Source organism: Procambarus clarkii, chromosome 48 (genome assembly GCF_040958095.1).
Source record: "Procambarus clarkii isolate CNS0578487 chromosome 48, FALCON_Pclarkii_2.0, whole genome shotgun sequence".
Taxonomy (NCBI): Eukaryota; Metazoa; Arthropoda; class Malacostraca; order Decapoda; family Cambaridae; genus Procambarus; species Procambarus clarkii.
Window position 1 is genome coordinate 9,937,869 of NC_091197.1, and position 26,610 is coordinate 9,964,478.

Below are 26,610 nucleotides of genomic sequence, written 5' to 3' on the forward strand. Positions count from 1 at the left end.
CTCTAATGAGGTGGAGGAGTATCACCTGCTTCTTGCAACCATGTGATGGTGGTCTAGGTTTCTGATTCTGGCTCTGGCTCTGGTCTCCTTTAGGCTGAACTCAACTCCACAGCAGATGTGATCCATAGTTAGGGGGCCATGTCAGCAAGATAGTTTCAGGGAGCCACTGGGGTTTTCTATTTTGCTTTCCTGACTGCAATGCGTACTTCACCAATGTACACGTGGCAGACGCTTCACAAAGCTGTTGGAATCCAGCAGAGAAAATACAAGAGCAACTGTACAGGGCCTGGGAGCAAGGTTGAGTTAGAGTTCTTGAGGGTCTCTTCTCAGAGTAGCCTCACCTGGTCCTGATCCACGTTAGTCGTTGGAATCTCCTCAATGCTTGAAACACTTTAAGGAACTCTTAGGGTCCTCATCACATTTATAGTTTAGTGAATAATAGGCAACTCGGTGTTGAAGACACCTGGAGCTGAAGACTTGAGTAAATAGTTGGCAGTATTCAGAAGTGGTTCAACAGAAACACTGCATAAAGCTTAATTGTAGTTTATTTACAAACTTAACCACTAACACAAAGGGTGCTTGATTTACTTTAGATTGGCATCAGAAAGACTATGGTTGCATTAGCGACTCATGACGTCTGACTAATCGATTCGGATCCACTCGTGGAGAAACAGCTAACTTAACACAATTGACAGCCAATCATTAACACGGCAAACCTAATTGCCGGTGTGCAAAGGGTTATCTTGAGGTTATCTTGAGATGATTTCGGGCTTTTTAGTGTCCCCGCAGCCCAGTCCTCGACCAGGCCTCCACCCCCAGGAAGCAGCCCGTGACAACTGACTAACACCCAGGTACCTATTTTACTGCTAGGTAACAGGGGCATAGGGTGAAAGAAACTCTGCCCATTGTTTCTCGCCGGCGCCTGGGATCGAACCCAGGACCACAGGATCACAAATCCAGCGTGCTGTCCGCTCGGCCGACCGGCGCCCTGAGGGTCGCAGAAGTTCCAACCGGATACTCAGGTAATGATGATGCACAATAAATCACAGTGGCACTGTCAATGGGATCATGCACAATAATAATGTCATACAATAACTAAATGTGTGGTGTATGTGAAACTCACATTCACAAATGAGTGTAATGTCGTGATACCACACAGATAAACACGCATACACCGTCGGATGTCTAGGTCTTCACCTATACCTGTGTCAGGTATGAGAAGGTGAGAACTGTGGTTGATCCCTCAGATCAACCCACAGACAGACACAATAACAAAACACAAGATCACCCAACATGACAGTTTTCGATCCAGGGTTAACAGAGGTAGGGCTTGTGCACGAGATCGGTGCACTGTGTACTGCAATGAGTCATTCAAGTCAGCTGTGGGCTATTTTGAGAGACCATACTCTCACACCGGGGCTTGCCCAGAAATTGGCGCTTCATTACTATTTTTTTTTTTTACTGCAGCTCCCACTTGGTGTGCAACTTTCAGCAAGTGGTTGATTCTGACTCAAGGTCCTTTTGTTCATCAATCTGCTGGAGGGCAATATTGTTGATTTAGTAGTCTTGATGCACATTGTTATGCACCATATGCAAAGGTCTTGCATTTACCAATCTTCCAATCATTTGTAGAGTTTGTGTAGATCTCTTTGTATGATTTCAGTATCATTTTCACTTTCTACTTTACCATAAATCTTAGCATCGTCTGCAAATTTGATATGGTTTGCAATATTATCATATATGTCATTGCTATATATTACAAAATAAGTTGACCGCAATATGGAACCTTGTAGTACAGTACACCACTAACCAAATTTCTCCAGTTAGATTCGTTTTAATTTAGGATGGCCCTTTGTTTTCTTTGTTTTAACCATTGCTTTATCCATTCTTGTATTATAACATTTATTCCATGTGCTTGAAATCTCCTTGCTAGTCTTACAAGTGGTACCTTATCAAAAGCTTCATGTATGCTACATCGACTGGAAATCCTTTGTCTGTATAGCTGGTTACCATTTCCAAAAATATGAGCAGGTTCATATGCAAAATTTATTTTAACAAAATTATGTTGTGTTGATTTTACTGGATTGTTCACGCTGAGATGGTGAATGATTCCTTCGTTTAGGATTCTCTCCATGAGCTTGCAGATATGCGATCAGGCTGATTGGACGATAAAAATAAAATAAATAAATAAATGTTTATTCAGGTAAGGTACATACATACAAGAGATTTTTACAAAAATTGCTAGGTTTATAGATAGAGCTGGTACATACAATGCCTAAAGCCACTATTACGCAAAGCGTTTTGGGCTGGAAAAACATTAAAGACGATAGTGTTCTGTTGAGCATTTTCTGCCTTTTTTTTAATAGGAGTGACATTTGTATATTTCTATCCTGGGGACTTGTCATTGGTCCAGAAATTTCCTGAAAATAAGTTTCAGCAGTAGACATAATTCATCTGTTAGTTCCTTTACAACTTTAGACTGAATTGTGTCCACACCTGGGGATTTTGAATCTTTAGTTTGTCAGTGCTCTTCTTCATTATATAATGCATTATGGGAATATTCCTTAATTCATTCTCTTCACTTGCTTTAATATCTTCAATATCAATGTTCACAGACAATATATAGCATCATTGTTTAAATTTCTGAACCTGCTAAACATACCAGTTTCTGAACATGTAAAACATACAAATCTCTGAATAAATGTGATATAATCACTATGTGCAAAATAGCAACATGAATCAACAAAATTGACAAAGAATTTTTTTTGAAAACTGCAGCTTCAAGAACAAGAAGACATAGTTTCAAACTAAGGAAACAAAGCTGCCAAAAAACTAGTTAGGAAGTTCACTTTTGTAAACAGAGTGGTAGACAGTTGGAACAAGTTAAGTGGTGGTAGAGGCCAAAACCATCATTGGTTTCAAAGCATCATATGACAAAGTGTACTGGGAAGACTGGACACCATGATAATCCAGTCTTCCTCTCTCATCATATAACTACACTTGGGTAATTACACCCCTGTCACCATGTACAGTACCACATGCATGTGTTACCGTGTATAACATGCACATACAATTGTCACCTTGTACCACATACCGTAAGCTCATTGATCATAAATAAGTAAATAATAAATAAATGTATATTTAGGTAAGGTACATACATACAAGAGATTTTACAAAGATTGATGGATTTATAGATAGAGCTAGTACATACAATGCCTAAAGCATTATTATGCAAAGTGTTTCGGGCCTAATATAATAAATAATAATACTGATCCTTGGCAACTGTACTTTAAAAGGTTTTGCGTGTAGATTCTTATATGTAAAGTTCAATAAATAATCAGTTTAGTATAGATCTATCATTTATTTAAATGCCAAACTTTCAGGCGGTGCTTTCTGCTGGTGTGCGTCTCGGCGGAGGTGTTATGGGTGTGCATGTGGTGTCAAGCTGCAGCCATGCTTCCCAAGTCTTAAAGGAGTGTGCATCAAGAGCAGGACTCCAGATCCTCAGTGTGCTGCAGGTTGAGAATGAAGACAATATGATGAAAGATATAACAGATTTTATAAACAATGAAGTGGTAAGAACACATGTTTTTGTGCATGCTGTATAAATTTACAGTATTTTTGTCAGTTTGAAGGTAAAAGGTAATGCAGTAGGATACATTTTATCCATTGGAAAAATTGTTTCTGAAGCTTAGTGGCTTGATTCTTTTAATATCAGGTGGTTACCTTCAATACATTATACTGTAATTGAAATTTGATCCAATTATGATTTGTTCATTGTAATGCATAATTAATTTAATGAAACATAATTAATCCATGGAAATATTGCTACCAATAAGACTAATGCCTCAATAAGCAGCCTCAAAACCAATGAGGTTTTGAGGCTGCTTATGACACCACCAACAAATGAACTTTGATTTTTTTGTCATAAGGTAATTTGATGACCTCATTATGGAATATCATATTAAATAAAGTAATTTTCACGTCACCACCTTATTGTGGGCTTCATTAATACATACACCAAAACACTAGGGTCTGAACCCAACAGTTGCAGTGACAGTGAAATGGGTGAACCAAAGAAACCAAAACAGTCCCTAAAGTCACACCCTGCCTAGCAGAAAAGCCACATGGGCACAGTTCAGGCATCTGCACAACTGCTCAAGCAAACACCGAGTCACCTGGAGCCATTTCAACACTTAAACAGTGGCAGCTTTGCAGCCACAGCAAAGCCGCCAGGAAAAGAGAAAGCAACACCAAACGAAAATACCACACAAAACCCAGCCAAGTTCAAACTTGGATCAGAACCATCGGTATAAGCGAACCATGAACAGTGATATACTGTACCTCTGTGAATTGCGAGAGTAGAGTCGATGAACAGAAAATGAGCTGACAATGGGAGGCGCATATGACACTGAATATGTCTGGAATGGAGACCTACCCTGACCAGCAGAAGACAAAGACCCGGCCCTACCAGGCCACATCTGAGAGCAAGGATGAGAATCCCGAGAACATAGGATGTGACATAGGTTGTCATGAAGCGACCGCTGAAGACAAAAACTGGACAACAAAATCTTCTGGCAAAAGGAGAGTCAAGGAAGAAGAGGTGAGGTGGACAAACAGGCCAAGGTCCAAGCCAAATCTAATGACTGGGCCAACACAGCCTGTCGACACATAAAACAGGTAAAATAGAATGCACCGACTACCTCCTGGAGCATGGGCTCATAGAGCTTGAGCAAAGCCTCTGATGCCACCATGGAAGGAAACAAGGCACATGCACCTGACACAGATCCAAGCGTATCAACATCCTCACAAAACCATTCAATATACAGCTCCACAAGGGCTGTGTACTGGATCAACATCCTCCACAATTTGGATATTCATACAAATTGAGGATGTTGATCCATACAGTTTCTTCAAAAGGCCAGATGTAACACAAACAAGGAGCAATGTTTTTAAGCTCAACAAGCCACAGTGCTGGACTGAAAACAGGAGATGCTTTTTCCCCTATAGGATTATAAACCCATGGAACTGCCTATCTGCCGAAGCCGTAAATGCCAACACTGTTTAATTTTAAAATCCAGTTGGAAAAAATCATCAGGGTAAATGGACCTTTAACAAGCTGCCAGCTTTCTGTCCTTGTCAAGGCCACCAGCGTTAGTGGCCCTCGGGTAAATATTATAAAGTAGACCAACACAGCCTAGTCAATGTGGCTGTGAAGGCCAACCTCGGCATGCCATGTAAAAAAGTGCACAAACCACCAGTGTGCCCTAATCAGCCAAAATGTTTGCACCCACCCAGGGGTCTAAATAGAATGGCAGAAAGACCCCCTGACACCCCCAAGGTGAGGTCCTCACCCCGGTGGGCTGGCTTTTGAAGAGCTAACTCCTGAACACACCAGAGAAGATGAGTGTCAGTGCATGGACAGTGGTAGGGAGCACATAGGGAAGGTACCCCTGAGCACATGCATCTCCAAGCACCCTATGAGCTAGGTCCACACAATACAAACTTGACAGAAAATATGCATGTGAAACTTCAGTAAAACATGGAACAACACCAAGTAAATAGCTCCTGCAGGAGAAAGTCCAAGGATGGCTGGTACTTAAATTAGAAGCATTGGGACCCCACATGGCTTGCTGATGACCCAAAAACCCTTCAGTGGACCTTCACAAACATCCACTTCAGTGAGAGAACTGCTGTGGAAGGCTGGAGGGGACTGGGAGCTCTGCACTTCCCCCCAAACTGGTGGAGGGGTTCAACAGATTCAATCATTTGTTTACATTGTTGAAGTTTGTTTGATGGTTCTGATTGAGGCTTTGGTCGCTTTGAACCTGGCAGTGGTCAATATTGGTCAGCCCGTCCTCATAAACAAAAGCTAAAGTCCATTCCATGCACCCACCAAACACCCTGTTTATGAATGAAAAACAGTTTACACAACTCACAACTGATGACGTTCGAACACTTCCGGAACAAGTACTTTGCTGACGACTTTTGTTTGAACCACATTGCAGTAAATGCTTCACCCACGTACAGTACTACAAATACAAATAATCGCCAACAGAACTTAAACACCTAACCTAACCTAATCAGTGCCTAAATATGCACAATATGCTAATACTGTATATAATAATATTAATTTATAATTGAGAAAATTTCTGTTTTGAATGAACAGCATGTTAAAATTTATGAATTTGTCTTTTGGGTCGACCGCTGGATGAAATGGACTTGGTCTGAGGATGGGTTGATATTGTTTTATTGACATTTTGGATGCTTTTCTGGTGGGGTAGCAGTTTTTCACTTGCTCTCTCTGCCTCTGTGAGGGGGGACCAGGTTCTGGTCCCCAGTAGGCCAAACCGAATTCACAGCTGATGTGACATTTTGACGAGATAGCTTCAAGAAGCAATATAGGACTTCCCAGAAAAGCCTTTGATAACTGCTATTTATTTTCAGAGCTTTGGAGGAATTGTAATATTGCTGTTGAGTGCTGCAGAACTAAACATCTTCAGTGCTGAGGTTGATAATCAAATGTTGATAAAGTCCAAGCTTCATTGGGTGCTTTCTCCATTAGATGGAGAACCGCTGGCTGTAGAGTTATCCGAGGATGAGGTAACAAAATGCATGTCTCTCACTGAGGAAGAATCTTCAAATAAAAAAACAGTACTTTGCTGTACTACTAAATTTATTGTGGAAAATCTTGGTTATATTTTATATTGCAAGTACAATTGTCTGTAACAATGCATATTATTATTAATATAGTATTTATTCTCTCAGCTAAGGAAAAAGTTGGATGGAGCACTGTTGGTGGAGGCTCACTCGCCTGTCATCCCAGGGTTCAGACAGTATTTTGCCGCTGGTATCCACAGTAATACATCAGTGGTTGCTCCACTAGCCAAGCAGTATATGGAGATTATATCCCATTGTGATCCTGAGGTATCTCATTAATATCCATGTATTTTTGCCCTCTATGAGAATTTAGTGCATTTAAACTTTTGGTGTAAACTTGCTTTTGCAGAAATCTTCATTGAGAAATTATGGAAGGAATACTGTATTTGGATACAAATTTTGAATGTTTTGAATCATAGTAAATATTATTATAGTTAAAATGTATTTAAGATAGCTTCATAAGAAAAATACATAGGAGTAGAATAATAGAAAGAATGTTGATGTGTTGTGAGGGAATATTGTATTGTATAGGTGGTGTGAAGGGAATATGTACAGTATATATTGGTTTAGTCTGCATTAATTAATTTTCACATAAGACCAGGAGATTACTGTATATAATTAAAGTGTAAGCAAATCTGTGTATTTTAAACCATTTAGAATTTGTTTGTTTGTAATCAATATTCTGGGTTAGTAAGTCTTGTGTTCAATAGAGAATCTTTGAAAAAAATATACTGTATAATAATTACATCTCTATGCCGTATTTAATTTCACAAGTTGTGTAGGAAAATCTGTTACATGACGAAAATAGAGCTTGACTTACTGGTGGTTTTTAAATGCTGTTGTTTAAAATGAGTATTGAAAATATGTGATATTTCAGGCTGTTATTCTGCCATCATCATCATCATCAGCCTCATCGGCGCCATGCTCACGCCTGAGCGTAGAGGAATTAACAAAGTCTGTCAGCAGCTCCCCGACCACAGCCACTGTCAAGGCTGTGTCGTCCCTGGCTGCTGCATTCCGTCTAGTACAGATAGAGAGGTGTTCAACGGGGGTCCACTGTCTAGATGTTCTGCGCCATGATCTTCACCAAGGTGTGTTATTCTTGCAAAGTTTATTCAATTTTATGATACATCATGTTTTCGGAGACATGTGCCCATACAACTGTTTCGTGTGATCAACACAGCATTATATGACAGAGAGAGCTGGGAAGACGGGACACCGTGAGCATAGCTCTCATCCAGTAAATGCACTTAGGTAATTTACAGATTTCTGAATGTACAGTACTCTAAAGAAACTGACCTCAAAATATATTTTAATTTTCAAATCAAATTATGATTTATTTATTTTATTTATTTTGTTTACTTATACATGTATATTTTTATTTATTTTTGTTTATTTTTGTTTCTTGTATTTATATAAACAAAATAAATAAACAAAGTTAAAAAAAAGAAAGTAAGTTTGGGTTCCTTGAGAGTTACATTCTTGCAAAGCCCTTAAGGCTTTAAATCCGGACTCAAAAAGGGTGCCTCTTTGGTACATGCTTCATAAGTGCACCTTCTGGGATGTCAAGGAGATTACAAACTGGATCCCGATAAACTCTGTCCATCCTCATTCCAATAGTCTCATCCTATTGAGAATGATGAGACCTGTGAACAGTAACTCAATATTAAGAGACACTCCCTCACCTACATCGCATCAGGTTTGGATACCCATGTGCATTGGAAATAGGCTTACAGGTTCCGGAAGATGAGAGGAAATGTCAGCACTGTGGAGAAATGCCCAACAGACCACTGGAACATTATCTAACACAGTGCACAGTTACAAACCCATTAAGATTTCAATTTAGATTCAACAGAGCAGAAGTTGTTAAACACATATGGCAAAATCTTACTGAAGTGACCATACGAGTCATAAATACTCATACTCCGCCCAAGTAAAACAGAAACAAGCAACACTTAGTGGGCCAGCCAGAGGCTTAGGGCCCACGCAGGAATATCCCTGAAAAAAAAAAAAACTTACTCCTGATGCCAGTAACCCCCACAATAAGTCAACAAATTCCTTTGGAAACCTAAGGCTGAAGGCAAAATTTGTTAAAAAAAAAAAAAAAGCACAAGGTTAGAGAAGCACCTGGTGCTGCTAACCTGGTACTGCTCTAACCTGCTCTAAGTTCTCATATCCATACATAAATTTACCTGAATTTACCAGGGGGGGGGCCACTATCTCTACTGCTATTTCATACAGCCCTCTGGCAGCATTTCTTCTTTTCATTTTAACCAAGGCTTTTATTGCACTACTGTAGTAATTTTTCTACTCCGACTCATTCATTATAAGCTTGCATTTACAAATTTCTCTTTTGTTGCACATTCAAGATATTAAAACTGGTCACACTAGCAATTCTGTTTACACAAATTTCACACAGAATTTTCATATCTCTCCATTACTATAACTTTACTTTTGTTCAAATATACTTATAGCAGTGTTCTCTCTCACATATCAATAAAACTTACAAGCTACATAGATCTATCAATCTCTTAAATGTTTGGCATCATCCACATTCATAAAATTTCACATACTCTACTGTACATCAATTGCTTCTGTTGGACAATATTCACATCTTTTTCTAATATTTTTATATTTACGTGCCTCATGGTCCCATCCATATATACAGTACTGTATATTGAACAACCAAGGGTACATCACCCAAACTTGGTGTACACCTATAATATCAAACCTCATTCACTCATTACACCAATAACTCTTACTTCTCTACTTCCTATATGAATACTAACATTAATGTGATTTCTGTTGCAGATATATTAAAGGCACTACTGAAGCTGTCATTTACAGTGGGTGGGGGTGCTGACAGGATTCGTTACACTGCTGATGGTCGTCTTGTTAATTCTTTCACCATCAAGCACACTACTTCAAAAGGTCTACGTCAGGTTGGTAACATGCCAGTTTTCTAAAAGATGTTTATCATGAATTAGTCTTTACATGTCCATTTAGTTAAGTACAAATAAAGGAAAGTATTTTCTGTTTCTGTACTGTGGTTTGGCAAACTTAAGTTGTTGAATCTGTGATGGGTATTTTATTCTACTATAAATGTGATATATTTGGAGTATTACCGTACACAGAATTACAATTTTATAAGTTAAATTAAATTTTTTATTATGAAGCTCCAATTTATGCAGTGTTTTGGGTGTTATAAAACTAATAAATATGTTAATTAAACATAATTGTATTAAATATAGTACTATTAAGGTCTTACACACAACTCACTCTCTTATGAACAGGTAGGTGTATACCGTGAGGACACTGGTGTAGTGTGGACCCCTGGGGAGACACTGGCCTCAGAGAAAGTGGAGCGTGGACGAGAGGGAAGAACATTGGGCTTAGTATCTGTCAGAGAGAATGAGAACAACAGTGCTGTTCGGTCTGTTTTGCTAACTCATGAAGTAAGTTCAGTCTTGTCTTTGCAAGTGAGGTAATCATAAGCTATTTTGAAATTTTAATATGGATTGGTTAATCTTCAACATGTGGCTGTAATCAAAATTGTCACTTTGCCTGTACAGGGGAAATGGGGGGAACCAGCATTTTTACCAAGTAATGAAAAGTAATGAAACTTTTAAGCCAAGTAAAGGAAACCAAGTAATGAAACAGTTGTATCCCAACCTCAGTACGGTCAAGATCTACCTGCTCCCTCGTCTAGGGGTGAAGTTTATTTTGGTGTTTAGCTCAGTCTACACACAAGGGGACTGATTAATACCTACCATATACTGCGCACCTTGTTCCATGCGGGGGGCTGAGGCATGTAATGGCATGGAAGATCAGATAACAGAGGCATTGGCTACTTCTCATGAAAATTTTGACATGGACATAGACCCAGAAAACAGCAGATCAGTGGAGAATGATTTTCAGGAAGTGTTAACCAGGGGGGCCAAGGCAAAGTGTAGACAGTGACAGTGAAATTAATAGAAACAATAAGAGACTATAGAACGATCAAACCCGTGTCAATGCTAGGAAAGAACAAACTTTGGAATTTGCCTAAGAATGTTACAGTCAAAGGAGGTAGAGGTTTCTCTTCCCCCCCCCCCCCTCATGCACACTGACATAGCACCAGAAGCTTCTGTAGACAGTCAGTCTAGAAAGAGAGCATCACAAATTCAAGCCATTACTGGGTTGAATTTGTGTAATCACCTATGTATATACTTTCACAATTCATTGTACCTTCTTATGTATAAAGAAATTAATTCAGATAAATAATACAGTAACATCACTGGAAAGGTGGTATGTGGAATCACAGCATAAAGTATTAGTGTATTTATTGAAAAATAAGAAATGTTCACAAAATATATGTATCTGACAATTCTTTCACATGGGTAACAGGACTATGTGGGAAGAACTTGGGCCTTTTCCGTGCTAGTTGTGGCGTGCTTGGGAGTGGTGGTCTCACTCTACATAGCTGTTTATGTGGCTCTGCGCATATGTGATGGAACTCTCACTGGTTCACAGGTAAGGTCTTGTAACCCTTGTTGACACCTACTCAAGCAGCACTTGTCTGTACTTTTAAAACTCAAGTTTGACGTTATCTTTATTTATGATTGTCACTGTTTTAAGTTATTTTATTCTTGGGCTCTAATATATATATAAAATATTATCTCAGTTCATGCAATAAATTAAATAAATTCTTTAGTTTAGAAATTTGAATTGAAACAACATAATGAGATCATAATCATTAGTCTAGTAATCACACTGAAAAATAATTTATATTTAGTATAACAATTGTGTACAAAGTGATACATGCTATGATAATAATAAAGTATAACATGGTGAACCTAATTTTACATAGCAATGGGGATTAGTGATTTGTGAGGCTTTATATGGATTTCTGTGGAGAACCCCTCAAGCTCCCCCGCAGCTATACTGGGCTGATATGTATGTATTAGACTACGGCATCAGTCAATTCGATTGGAGTTCTAGCCTACCGGGGACCCCGAACCAGAACCCCCCTCAGAGAGGCATGAGGAGCAATGGCCTATAGAACCCCCCCATGTGGTTGGAAGCATTCTATGTCTGCCATCTACCGGGTTAGGCACCCAGAAAGGTAGACCCCAACTGGTGAAACATTGCTACCAAAAACCGAACTGCTTAGCAGTTCGGTTTTTGGTAGCATTTATACAATCTGAAAGCAAGTAAAAATGCATGATATCACTCCCACCGTTGTGCCGCCTGTCTGCACAACTCCCCCTTCTCCAGGAGGGGGAAGTGGGGGGCCCCAGACCCTTGTGCCGGCTATCCGACCTCAGTTCTGAGGCTGTGTTGTTAAGTGGCAGTCGTTCGACTCTGACTCCTGACTCTGAGCAGTGCTGTGCCTTGAGGGGTTGTTCTGCTGTATTGTGGTGTGTGAGCCAGGAATAATTCAAGAAGTACTGGGGATTTATGTGCCTAGGGTCTTCTTCCCTAGGTGCCCTGTAAGTACTGCCCTTGTATCTTGGGGTTCTCTTCCACAAGTTGTTCAGGAACTACCTCCATAAGGGTCTTTTGCTACTCAATGATTGCCCGCCCTTGGGGTCAACTGGGACCCCAGGCCCTAACTGTTCTTTGCCATTGTTTGACCCTGGGTGAGAGGTATCGTCACTGGTTCTGTGAATGGGAATGGGTTGAGGGGAATCAAAGAATGGGATCAGCATGGGGTTCACAAGGGATGGGATCAACATGGAGGTACACAAGGGATGGGGGAAGACAGTCCAAGAAAAGATGGAACATGTTAAATGGAGAAACACAGACAGCAATAAAATATATATGTACACCATCACTAAGGAATAAAGGGAAGAGGAAATATAACAAACCTTCTCCGTCCCTCCCCATCCATCCATTTATTATCTTCCTACATGTCCTATATAAATATAGTAATAGCATATCTCGTAAGAAAGCTAAAACATGATTTACATGACCAGGTTCTTGGTGCAGTGCTGCTGCTGGGGGTGATGGGGCTGTACGCCTCATGTGTGATCTATGTCTTGCCTCCAACGTCCATCACTTGTGCTGTGCGGGAATGGGTGCCACCTATGTGCCTTGCACTCTGCTATGGCATCCTTCTTGCCAAATCAATGCATTTGCGAGCACTGGTGTCTATTGGGGTTGGGGGAGAAGTAAGTACCAAGATGTTAGTAAATAGTTTCTCAACTCCATAGGTGTCAAGGATATATATATATTCCACAACTCTTAATTTACTTTCTTGCTTCTGGTCTTCCTTGGCACAACTTGATAAAGACAAACCAAAATGTTGCCACTTTCCTTTTTTTTCATATGTGTGGCTGAGCATTCATTTTCAACTGTGTTATTCTGACTTATTCTCTGCATATTTCCATGTGGCTAGAATACAAAACATAGTTTAGGTTAAATAATTACAATTCAATACTGTCAAATATAGTGGTGGAGTGAAGTCAGCCTACAAACGATTATTTCTGGGCTAGATTTCCGGGCAGAGCAAGATGCTCGAGTATGTTTCCTTATACCAACACCACCACTACTATATACTCTCTTGTATTCCCTACTGTCACTACCTCTCCTTATACTCTTCTGTGACTGTACATGTGTGTAGTAGGTGTAGTTATTAAACTCTCAAATTGCTTGGAATAATAGCTTGAAATTTTGTGCATTGATCGAGGCTGATAAGATCTTATAGAGCACTATAAATTATATCAATCATCTGTGATTGGTGGGTTATCAGGGCTAATATTTGTCTTGACATATTTCAGGTGTCTCAAGTAAACCTTCATGTTTCCCTGTTGTTTATGGTGAGTGTACAGGCTGCACTGTGTATGCTAGGCCATGCAGGGGGCTTACTCACACAAGAAGAACCCCTGATCAAGATTGGACTGGATGGCAACAGGCAGTGTGGGCAGAAGCGTATAGCCACACTTGCCACTCGCGTCTATCTCCTCCTCCTGCTGTTTCTTACCCTCATCCTAGCCACTGTGAATCGCAAAATACAAAGAAACCATAATGAGGTAAGGAATGTTGAACTAGTTCTTAATTAATGTGGATGACTCATTAGGTTTAGTGACACTAAAATATCACTTAGATTTTATCATAATTTTGTAGTCCATATTCACCTACAAGTAGCTGTATATGATTTCCTGTTTTGAAGAGGTAAATTATACTTCTGTCAATTGACTATCTCCAAGGCATCTTTTTACCATAATGCTCGATGAACACGGGCATTATGTGTAAGGAAATGTGCCCAAATGTCTTGCTCCGTCCAGAAATTGAACTTAGGTTCAGTCACCTATGGAATGATTCCTTGACAGTGTTCAAGTATTCTGTTAAAACTTTTTTCAGAAGGAGCCTCTTGGTTGCTCCCTGAATCTATCTTGCTGAGGTGGCTTCCCACTACTGAGTCGCATCAACCATACGAGTCCTGTATGGCCTAACCAGGAACATGAGCAAAAACCTGATCCCCTCCCAGAGGCACAGGGAGCATGGGAGTGTTACGATCACCCTCACCAAGAAAATATCCACAAGTAAGCAATGCAATGCAAACAACTGCAAGGTTCACAGAGGAAAAAGCACTGAAACAGTCACATAACTTGGCAAACTATTAATTAAAAACGATTACTCACTCAAAACTAGCTCGAACCACCTAGTGCGAATGGCCACCAACAGAGAGCAGCCCCCATGGAGCTCTTAAGCTCCTGCAATGAGTCAATCCAGTCGGATAATGGATTAAAGATTTTGGAACCCGGATTAACCTCTGGGATGCACAGCTATTAATATTTAACAGCCCGGTGCACAAGGAAACAGAAAAAAATAAAAGAATCAGCAGTGAGTGTAATGAAATGGCAATTTCTAGGTGAGCCCTGGTGGCTCCCTGAAGCTATTACACTAATTCAGTGCCATGCTACTAGGTGCCATCAGTTGTAGTTCTTATTGGCCTACCGGGAACCACGAGCCAGAAACTCCCCCCCCTCAGAGAAACAGGAGACAGTGGCACTATGAACACCTTACATTTAAAGTTATTCATGTCTGCCACCACCTGGCAAAGCACCCAGAAAGTCAGTGAAACAAAACAGACTAATGCTTGGCTAGAAATGAGACCATAGCTGGGGGTCTCGCGGCTGAGTGGACAGCACTCTGGGGTCCTAGTCCTAAGGGCCCAGGTTTGATTTCCAGCAGAGGCAGAAACAAATGGGCAGAGTTTCTTTCACCCTGGTTCCCCTGTTCACCTAGCTGTAAATAGGTACCTGGGAGTTAGACAGCTGCTATGGACTGATTCCTGGGAATGTGTGTGTATGTGTAGAGAGATGCAGTATATGTATGTAGTAGATATAATAAAGAAAAAATGGATTGGTTAGAAAAGCGGGATCCAAGAGCTAATAGCTCGATTCTGCAGACACAAACGGTAAATACAGCCTCAAAACTCCCTAAAGAACTCCCCCCCAACAATGTAAAGAAATGATAAAAAATTCTTGAGACTAGCATGTGCTAGAATGCACCATCTCCCCCTCCCCCCTTGTTCGAGGGGAGACAGGCAGGTCCAGCCCGCTGCCTCCAGTTCTTATGATGATGGAAAACATGCTGATGCCCTGGGGGTGGGAGGATGTCAGGGAGCCACCGGGGCTCGGCCAGAAATTGGTATTTCATTACATTCAATGCTGGTTTTTTTTTTGGGGGGGCGGGGGGGGGGGGGCACCTTGTAGCTTCCTGAAGGTACTGTATCTACCCACAGTGGAGGAAGAAAGGAGACACACCGAGGAGGAGGAAGCACCACAGGTATCAAGACAAAAAGAGCTCAATGGCCACAATTCCAACCCAAGGTCACACGAAGCCACAGAAGACCGTGAACATCCACAAGAAACCCAGTTGCTGGTACCCTTTGTGACCACCAAAACTCCTGCACCCAAAGAATGGCCCCAAGACAAATGAGCAAACAATTCCAAAAGAGAAGCCTATGGAAACAGAGCAAGGGTATGAGGATAGACCACAGGTTGGCTAGAGCAGAAGATATTGCCGACAACCTGAGAAATACAAGCCCTGGAACTGGGAACCAGGGAAACTAGAGTGAACCACAAAGAGATCACTGAAACAAAACCTGTGGCACGAAGGCAGTGGCATAAAGCTCCCACCTGACAGCACATGATGCACCCCAGGCAAAACCAACCAAGCGTTCACCACCAGACAAACCCTCCCCCCCCCCACCATCAGAAGCCACTCAACGCATTCGCCCAGTGTTCGTTTCTGAACCCTGGAGGTGCCGCACTTATACAGGGAGGGGGGATAAGAAAACCCCTCTCCCTGCAACAAAAGACCCTTTGCAGAAGGTATTAAGGCCCACAAAGAATCAAACAGGATCTAAGGGCCCCACTTAGACTCCCCCAAACTCCGGGAACTGCAGAAGATTGCCCCCCTGGGGAGAGCCATCATCCATGGCCACTGCCCGGGATAGAAGAGCCGAGTCCACGGAAAAGGCTTCAAAAGAAGGGGCCAGCTGGAAAGACCCAGAAGCCTTGGTGTGAGCGAGAGGTTCGGTTCAATGTGCAGTTGTGTTCAGCAATCACCAATCCATGTGCCTCTAAGGGGGGCCAGGTTTTGGTTTGTGGTCCCTGGTAGGCCAATAAGAACTCTGCGAATGATGGCACCAAGTAGTAAAGCATTGTATCAGTATAGTAGATTCAGGCTCTCGGAATATACTATAGTTTGCTTAATGGGCATGCAGAAGACTTACTATCATGAAGAAATTAAGTTCTTCTAGCTTTTCTATTGAATAGAATATAGCTTGAGTAGTTATTTTTACAGCTATCCAAACCCTTCCCACTTCCCCCTACACTTCTGAAATATTACTGTAATTCGAGGGTTTTAAAAACTACTGAATGTGCATTTTACAAGAGTACATGTCCGTTATTAACTTTCTTTAGGGACAGTGGCTGCTGCTAACTTCGTGCGTGTCTGTCCCTGTGGTGGCTGTGTGGTCAGTTATGAGTTATCTTGCACCGTCTGCCTTGGAAGCTCCTACAACCAGTGTGGCATTGTTGGTTCTGGCCTCAGTAATTCTGGGACTCGTATTCATTCCCAAAATGAGGATCATTGCTCAACAGGCCAAAGACTTCAGGTACAGTATTTGTAACATTACATGTGGTAATAAAGTAATGAAAAATGTAATAAAATATATTTAGTAGAAATAATGCACTAATATAAACAAAATGTTACCACAAATTGTAGGTAGTGACAAAATACAGTCCCACTCAGTGGTGGGTAGTGGCAAAAGGCAGTCCTATTTATTTAATTATTTATCTATTTTTTATTTTTTATATAGGTACTGTACATCGAGTTGAGAAAGTACATACATTGAGGTTTGAGTGTAACATTCTTGCAAAGCCACTAACACGCATAGTGTTTCAGGTAGGTCCTTAAGCTAAACAATACAAGTAACAGAATATGAGTTAAACATAACTACATTACAAATTGATAGAATAGATTATATATCATTCACCCGGGCTGTACAAGACTCGAACCACGGTCCCCACATGTGTGAGGCTGAAGCTCTATCGACTGAACTATGAGTAGTCTTAATAAGGAAAGATAACAGAGGCAACTACTGCTGCCATCTGGAAGCTGATCCCAGATCCCTGCTGCCTCTGTAATCTTTCTTATTAAGACTACTCATAGATCAGTTGATACCTCACATGCGTGAGGTCCGTGGTTCAAGTCTCCTAAAGGCTGGCGCATGCAGCACGAGCTCACAGCACCACTGTGCAGCTAAGGGTCACAGCACCACTTAATAATGATGATTACTAAAATAGGTAAAAATCTGCTATCAGAACAATAAAAAACTTTGTTTTCAGACAATACGCAGCCCCAGTTTAAATCCTTAAACATGTTAAACAAACTCACTCCACACATTCTCTTATGCCATTTACATATACAAAACCTTGTTCCGAGATGCAAATCCTGATCTGAAACTCTTCTTTGACAGATGTAATGGAACCCATAATCACCACACCAGAAATAAATATTTCTTTTGATATCCCTAGAGTCAAATTTAATCTGTGTAAACACTCTGCAAATAAAGGGATCTAGTCTATGGAACTCACTCCCAAATGAACTGAAAAGTTGTCCAACCTATACCTTATTCAAAATAAAACCAAAATGTACCTAATTTCATCCTCATAGTTTCCTACCTAGTGCCTTAAACTTGTACTGTATTTTGTGTTACCCACTCCCAATATATGTGCCTAAGCCATATTTAACTTCATCATTGCAATCACTGCTATCATCTTATTCATGGTTGTTATATTAAATGCATATTTTACTACATTATACCTAGAAATAATCCTAAAATTATGCTACAATGTACCTACTAATCTTCATCAAATTTTCTTACAATGTACCTATTAACATTTATCAATTTTGCTATAAATTATCTACTTAAAATTATCTGTTAAATTAAGGATCCGCCCGAATTATTATGCGTGTTAGTGGCTTTACAAGAATGTAAAAACATCAATGCTATGTATAGTACTGTACTCTCAAAACCCAATGTACCTTCTTGTATATAAATAAATACATAAATAAATGAATTATGTACTCCCACAACCCAATGTACCTTCTTGCATATTAATAAATACTGTACATAATTAAACCATCTTCTTGAAGATATCTTGAGATGATTTCGGGGCTTAATGTCCCCATGGCCCGGTCCTCAACCAGGCCTCCTTTTTGTTACACACCCCAAAGAAGCAGCCTGTAGCAGCTGTCCAACTCCCAGGTACCTATTTACTGCTAAATTAAACGCTGCTAAATAAACCATACATTATTACTTATTTTGGCAGATATACTGTATGTTCTTGGCTTGTAATACTGTTTGTATATTATCTGTAGACACAAACGAATGGCAGCTACAGCTTCCATCTCCACCATTTTTACGCAAATGGAAGAAGGCCCCTTGGGTGGTGTGCCAGCTCTTCAGGAGGATCTGAAGCCTCTCTCCAGCAACAGCCCTCGAGCTCATCACACTCATCGAGACAATTCAGGGTCAATAAGATCGTCTCTTGCCTCTCAAAACAGCTACAGAGCAGCTTTTACTAATGTCTATGGCTTGCCTCAGCAGTCTCCTCTAACCACTCCCCGCCAGGTTATGAGGAACCATATTTGTGAGGCTTCACATGGAGCTTATCCATGAATTCCTAAGCTAAAATCAAAGGAAAATGTCTATTTTTTTAATACAAAAATGACTTGATCAAAATCCAGTCATAATATTCTTAATGATGCAAACCAACATATTTTTAATGAGTAACTGAGTATAAGACCAAAATATATCACATTAATTTATGTGAATAAAGTTTGAAGAATTTCAATTACAGTGAGTAACTAGATGGGGTATTTATGGAGTATATCCAGACAGTTAGATGTGTCAGAATTAGTAGACATGCTTAGTGTACAGTGAGAGCTCAGTTGACTGCATGTTGAATACACATACAGTACTTTATTTTGATGGACATTGATGGACATGTGATTCATTGTCCTTATCATACATATATATGGTATGTAACTGAAACAATATACTCATACACAATATTAATTATAACTAAAACAATACACTCTTATCATATACAATATTAAATAATATTCACATCTTGCTACAATCTGAGTAATATAGCAATGTGTGAAATAATGAATGTTAAATATTTGTATTATAAAGGATAATGTACAAACTTGTTCATATAGTTGCACAAATTGTCTTGATGTTTGTGGAGCATGAAAGCATGTAGTCACTGTAGTAGTCAGTATAGTAGCCAGTGCAGTAGTCAGTGTATTAGTTAATATAGTAATGAATGTAGTAGTCAGCATATTAGTTAATGTCATAGTCAGTATAATAGTCAATATAGCAGTCAGTAGAGTAGTATAGCAGCCAATATAGTAATAAATTTAGTAGTCATTACAGTAGTGGTGTTGTAGTTGTTAGTGTTGTAGCAAACATAGAAGCCAGTGTTCAGCATGATGAACAGTATGCCAAACATTAACTAGGCTACATTTTTGTGTACACAAACTAATGACTGGCAGTGTGATGAATATGCTGTACCGTATTTTACATTTACTGGCTTGTAAAACTAAATTTCTTGCAAATGGAGTACTTATAAAAAAAGAAGATACAGGTTACCGGACTACAGTGTGACTTTGCTTGAACGAATCATGTTGGACTGGAACCCTCAGGGGGGGCGAAAAGAATGAACTAATGGACAAACTCCTGGTGAAATGGAACATGCTGTCTATGCAATAAATTCTTTTGATAGACTGGCCTGACTTTGCCAAACAACTACAGTACTGTACCTATATTCTGTAGTTTTTATGTTTTTGTTCTGTCTTTAGTACTAATACTAATAAAAATTTATTTGTTTAAAAATATTTCATTGCTGTACAGTACTTGAGTATGTAATTAATAAAACTTATTTAATAAAGGTTGTTTGTGACCTTTTTTGTGGTGGTTGTAACCCTATTGCTACTAGATAGCACCAGTCTCCATGGTGTAGTGGTAAGACACTCGCCTGGCGTTCCACGAGCGCTCTGTCATGGGTTCGTATCCTGCCCGGGGAGGATTTACTGGGCGCAAATCCTTAACTGTAGCCTCTGCTTAACTCAACAGTAAAATGTGTACTTGGTTGTAACAATGATTCTTCGTGGCGGGGATCGTAATCCAGGGACCTGCCCGAAACGCTACGCGTACTAGTGGCTGTACAAGAATGTAACAACTCTTGTATATATATAAAAAAAAATTGTTAGGAACAAATCCACAAGGGCCGTGACGAAGGTTCGAACCTACGTCTGTGAGCATCCCAGACGCTGCCTGATATTTCTGTGTGTAATGTTAGGACGCTTTGGGTAGTTTGCTAGGAAGCTTTGAGTATCTTTGGGTAATTAGACGAGTCCGTCTTGTTTCACAAATTATCTCAAAGCTTTGAGTAGCTTTAAGTCCGTCTAATTACCCAAAGCTTCCTAACTAAGCTACCCAAAACTTTCTAACATTACGTTAGTAATGATAAATATGATATATTTATTCATTATAATGTTGATGCTGAATGTAGAACATGGAAAAAATATATTTCTACTCTGAAAAAACATCATTTCATAACGAAATTAGACGAGTCGACGTTTCAAGCGACTATGTTTTGGAGCGACTTATCCAAGACACATTGTTGCTTGGAGTGTTTGCTGTCATATCAGCCTTCTGTACCTAACCAACCTACCCAAACCTAACCTAACTAAACCTAACAATATAAGCTGTGGGCAACAATATATCTTGGATAAGTCGCTCCACAACCTTGTCACTTAGATCGTCCACTTCCTATGGCCTCTCGGGCTACTTAGTTTCGACTAATTTCGTTATAAACGTACATTATTTCAGAGTAAACATTGTTTTTTTTCATGTTCTACTTTCAGCACTAATGTTATTGTGAGTAAAAGTATTATATTTCTTCATTACTTACGTAATACTAGGAAGCTTTGGGTAATTAGACGGACCCGGGAAGGGGTACCTTATTTATTTATTATTTATTTATTTATATATATACAAGAAGGTACATTGGGTTTGTGAGAATACATTGGATAGTACAGTATTTACATTCTTGTAAAGCCACTAGTACGCGCAGCGTTTCGGGCAGGTTCCTTCACCTAGCAGGAAATAGGTACCCAAAAGTCAGTCAGCTTATTATGGGGTTGCATACTGGGGAGGGTCAGTAATTAGACCCTAGGGATAGGGGGGAAAGGGGGGGGGGGAACCTGGATACAAACCTAACATGTACTGTATGTATAACCTGGCTGCCAGTCCTCCAACTCAATGAATTATTATTATTAATAAATTATTCGCAAAAAATTCTTTTATGATGCGTCTTGATTATGGCATATGATACTGATCACGGATAATTTGGTATTAAAATTATAGATGTACACACACACACAACTTTATTGAAACCAAACATTCAAAAGGAGAGAACTTTTTCACCAAGCTTGAAAGAGGAAATGAGGAAGGGATAGTCTCACACCCTCCCTCCCTCTTCCCCCATGCCCAGCATTCAGCCGACTGCTGTTGCTTTGTCACACTTTTGGCTCACTTCACGCTCATGCCATAAATTTTCAGTAAAGTGAAAATGTATTTTGACTTAATTACAATCTTCGGCACAATAATTACCGAATAATGGACATCCATGTTAGTCACAAGGGTTGAGTTGACGGTTCTCCAACCTCCTATCAATTAAAAAACTAGAAAGATCAGACCTATGTGGCAGGTATTGAAGTATTATTAGTGTGACTCCAACTGTACACACAGAAGATGATGCAAGGCACCAACATGGCACACGAGTCAGAATCAGACATAACACACACTAAAATACCCAGCAACAGACCTGGCCACAGAGTCCCAAGCAGTACTGATGTAATGGCAACTCAAAAGGAGAAGCCCTGACTAGGACAACACCCAGAATCTTGAAAAATATTACTGGTGGGAATGGGTAATACAAACTAGCTACAAGGCAGAGAGTTGAGAAACTAAATCAGAATGAATGAACAGCTAAGGGCACACAAGATGGGTGCCTTAAACTGACAAGTGAAGCATGAATATAAACAATACAAAAAGCATGGCTCCCACAGAAAATGTTCCCATGAATGCCAACATCACTTACATACAATATACAGTAGTTCATAAAATATGAGTTGAAAACAAAAAAAACTGAGCAAGCTAGTGCCAGGATGAATAGGGATGATAGTGGTAGACAATAGGGATGATACCGTGGGCTTCAGAACAGACCCTATAATGCCAGAAACCCAAAACTTACTCTCATCATTAGACCACACATGCTGAAGATCATGCCTAGTACATTCATGTAGTCAGTAGTTGGATCTTCACCAGGGGCCCCTGGAGTCCCTTGTGCTGATGGTTTGTACCTGTCAATGGCCAAATTACATTATATTGCAGTTGGTATGTATAAAAATGTAATATTAATGTATTATTATTACTGTATCAGTAAGGTGTTATTGATCAAATAAGTAACATTAAAGTGAGAAGGCAAATAAAATGAATTCAATAAACACAGGTTTTATAATTCTCTTTGCAAGAAGCGATTAGTTATGGAAAATCAGGAGGGAAGAGGAGAGAACATATTACAAATACAAACAACAATGAAGTTCAATAATTACTGTACACAAACCCAAACAAAAGTAACATTATTTGAAAAAAAAAAAAATACAGCACTGAATGTAATGAAACACCATTTTCTGGGTGAGCCCAGAGGCTCCCTGGAGCCTACAAGGCTCTCCACAGAAAAGATTTTGAAAAGTTTTTTACTTGTATCGTACTTAAGTATGATTTCCCATTGGGACAAAGCCAGTTAGGTTTATCAAGGTCCCCTCTAGGCCAACTACTAGTCTTTCCCAAGATGCAACCAACAATAGTTGCCCAACTCCTAGGTACTTATTTACCGCTAGGTGAACACAGGCATCGGGCAAAAGCAACGTGCCAAACGTCCTTGTCCTGCGGCAGAAATCAGTCCCGAACGTTTCAATTGCGAGCTGACTGTGTTGACCACTACACTACAGTATTTTGAGGTTATCTTGAGACGATTTCGGGGCTTAGCGTCCCCGTGGCCCAATCCTCGACCAGGCCTCCTTTTTGTTACACCCCCCAGGAAGCAGCCAGTAGCAGCTGTCTAACTCTCAGGTACTTATTTACTGCTAGGTAACAGGGGCATCAGGGTGAAAGAAACTCTGCCCATTTGTTTCCACCTCCACTGGGGATCAAACCCGGAACCTTAGGAATACAAATCCGGAGCGCTGTCCACTCAGCCGTTAGGCCCCCCCTGACACTTCAATATTATTCACTACAATGGGTTATTTGTACAAATGAATCGCCATTATCTGTACGTTCTTGTAAAGCCACTAACATGCATAGCATTTTAGGCAAATCTTAAAGCTAACGCAAAATTTGCAGTGAATTTTAAATTATTGTACAAGGGAAACAGTTAATCTTAAGAGAACAAATCTACAAGGGGCCGTGACGAGGATTCGAACTTGCGTCCAAGAGCATCCCAGACGCTGCCTTAATCGACTGAGCTACGACATGGTATAAGAATTGCAACCAGAAATTCTTCTGAATTTACTTGGATCCTGCAGCCTCTCCGAGAGACAACCAGGATTTTACACAACTCCCCCATGCACTCGAGCTATGTCAATAGGCCGTTCTACCTCTTCGCCCTTACTTCATTATACACAGAAATCACAATAGCGTGACATCTAAGCTAAGCTAATTGTTAAGCGAGAGGTAAGGTAGTAATAAGGGTGATGAGAAATTATGTTGATGGAGTGCATTTGTAGATAGTACAGCACTAGATGAGTAATTAGCACAATGTGGGATACTAAAGTGAAGACATTGGGTTTAGGAAATTCCACACATTTGGTCTCTATATTCTAGAGACCTGCATAGAGAATCTTAGAGATATTTCAGCAGTGATGTTCATGCAGAACATCACAAAACATTCTTATTTCATACAATTCGGAAGTTTAAAATCTGAGTTAGTATTAAGGAACAGAGCTTTGCAAGTGTTTATAATGTGAAGAGAATGAAGAGTACGGATTAAATGTTAGTACTGTATGTCCAGGGGGTTTGAGCAAAGAGGCTGTATGTTGTCTGAAAACAGAATTTATTATAGTTGAGGGTAATCACAGTGTAATCAACTCTCATACCCAGGAACAGTTGAGGGCCACAGCACTAACAACACTTCAAACCAGACATGACTTAGCAGACCTCATTGAAATTTTAAAATACTGAACAATTTGGAGGATGTTGATCCAGATAATGTCTTATAAAAGCTCAACAAACCACAACATAGGACTGAAAACAAGAGATGCCTTTTACCCCCATACGGTTATAAACCCATGGAACTGCCTACCTGCCAAACATAATTGCCCAAACTCTTACATTTTAAAATCCAACTGGAAAAAAATGATCAAGGCAAACGAGGGGACTTTGGACAAGCTTTTCTGTTCTCGTCGAGGCCACTAATATGTTAGTGGCCCTCAGGTAAAGTCAGGTAAAAATCGGTTGCTTTCCCCCTTGACTCCCAATTGGGGATCCTGGGTTCAATTCCCAGTCAGGACAGATATGGCTGGGCACATTTCCTTTCACCTAATTCTTCTGTTCACCTAGCAGTAAACAGGTACTCGGAAATTAAACAACTGTTGTGGGTAGGATGATATAAATACTGTACTTTGTAAAGAAAACCAGATACAGTTCTGTAATAACAAAATATATTTAAATTAAGATTATAGTGCATTTTAAAATCTGGTTATGTGGTCGCTGATGGAGAGTTTCCATAAATACGTAACTAACATGAAACTGGCCGCTAACAGTTTCATGTCAATGGCTGCTTCGGCCAGCTGCATTTAGTTCAATAAACATTTCTGTATATTACCTGTTGATGGTTTTAACAGTTCTTCACACAGCCTGGCCTTTATACGGGTCATGAAAGGTCTACCAGAACCTAGTGAGTTACTTGAAACACCTAACATTTTTATGCAAACTTTGTACAAAATTATTAATTACTACTATACACTGATAACACAACTGTTGTTTTCCAATAGTTGTGTTAGTCCTACATTGCTTTTTTATCACTAGTAAAACGGTCTGTAATAATGTGTCACCCTGTACACATGACTGTTCACCAATGGATTGGAAAATTTACCTAACCTTACCCAGGCTAACTCAAACCAACCAAGCCTAACACAGCCTAATCTTGGCTAATACATCCTAACGTATCAAACTTTATGGATGGTACTTTTTGGACATGAAATAATTCGACGATGCTCGTTTTCCCGTTTGTTAAAACCGTATACACTATACTGTTATGGTAGGATGTATTAGCTTAGGTTAAGCTGTACTGGACTCCATTGGTTTGGGTTAGGTTGATTCTTGGTTTGGTTAGTTTAGGTTGGGTTGAGCTAGGTTATCTTGAGATGATTTCGGGGCTTAGCGTCCCCGCGGCCCGGTCCCTCGATCAGGCCTCCTTTTTTGTTACACCCCCACCAGGAAGCAGCCCGTAGCAACTGTCTAACTCCCAGGTACCTATTTACTGCTAGGTAACAGGGGCATCAGGATGAAAAAACATTTTGCCCATTTGTCTCTGCCTTCACCGGGGATCGAACCCGGAAACCCTAGGTTAGATAGGTTTTAACATTTGTTTGCGAGTCATCGTGTATGTGGTATGACTTGTATCTGATTTAATATGGTCTTATCTGTCAAAACTAAAAATTAAGTAAAAATCTTATATACCTTCTTGTATATAATAAATAAATGAGCTTTGTTTAACCCTCGCCATTTCTTTTCAAACTCCAAACAAAATGGGAGTAAAAAATCATTTCAACAAGGCTACTTTTCTGATAAAAATGTACTACTAAGTTAGACTTGGTTATGTTATATGGATTAGGTTGTTTTATTATTAATCATTATCGTTTTAAGTCTGCTAACTAAGCATCTTGTATACGTAATGACCTATACCCCCTACAGCAAAATACCGAACTATAATACCCTAAATCCCACCCATATAGGTGTACAGACAAGTAATTCTTTAAACATCACACCAAAGCATTGTACAGATACAAGAAACCCATGCCTATATAAGAACGAATTGTCCATATGATGATCCTACTAACTTCCTCCCCCACACACACACAGATCCTCATCATTACACAATAATAACATCTTGCACTACAATATCCCCCCCTACATTCACTTACCTAACAATCTTATCCACTCTCCGTGGGTCAGAGCTGTTGTTTGACGTCTGCATTTTGAGTGGGAATGTTGCTGGCGAGCTGCTCCTGTATGTCGTCTGCTGGTCCACAACAGTGCTGGTGGAGGCCGAGGGTTCCGGGCCACGGGGACCTCGGTTGCCAGATCCAAACTGC

General features: G+C 40.0%; 1 protein-coding gene and 1 long non-coding RNA gene across 6 annotated transcripts in view; one reads left to right on the forward strand and one right to left on the reverse strand.

Annotated features, from left to right (window-relative positions):
• Window positions 1–20,117, forward strand: part of LOC138351044 (metabotropic glutamate receptor 2-like) — a 73,000-nt gene extending 52,883 nt beyond the window's left edge. For 2 of the 4 annotated variants that reach the window (XM_069302589.1, XM_069302590.1), the window contains 11 exons: window positions 3,384–3,575; window positions 6,448–6,603; window positions 6,769–6,927; window positions 7,538–7,751; window positions 9,472–9,602; window positions 9,954–10,115; window positions 11,047–11,172; window positions 12,618–12,812; window positions 13,422–13,673; window positions 16,578–16,771; window positions 18,541–20,117. In XM_069302589.1, coding sequence (XP_069158690.1) covers window positions 3,384–3,575; window positions 6,448–6,603; window positions 6,769–6,927; window positions 7,538–7,751; window positions 9,472–9,602; window positions 9,954–10,115; window positions 11,047–11,172; window positions 12,618–12,812; window positions 13,422–13,673; window positions 16,578–16,771; window positions 18,541–18,841 — 2,082 coding nt within the window. In that variant the 3' untranslated portion in view covers window positions 18,842–20,117. Of the gene's footprint in view, window positions 1–3,383; window positions 3,576–6,447; window positions 6,604–6,768; window positions 6,928–7,537; window positions 7,752–9,471; window positions 9,603–9,953; window positions 10,116–11,046; window positions 11,173–12,617; window positions 12,813–13,421; window positions 13,674–16,577; window positions 16,772–16,975; window positions 17,793–18,540 lie in introns of those variants that run through there. The other 2 variants (XM_069302592.1, XM_069302591.1) reach the window with 2 other exon arrangements.
• On the reverse strand, window positions 3,342–26,610 carry LOC138351045 (uncharacterized). Of its 2 annotated transcripts, none has more exons than XR_011222342.1 (3): window positions 26,440–26,610; window positions 22,488–22,596; window positions 3,342–3,512 (listed from the first exon to the last, which is right to left on the reverse strand). It is a non-coding gene; the product is annotated as an uncharacterized lncRNA (long non-coding RNA). The 2 variants fall into 2 exon arrangements; XR_011222343.1 differs by lacking the exon at window positions 3,342–3,512 and adding an exon at window positions 10,966–12,792.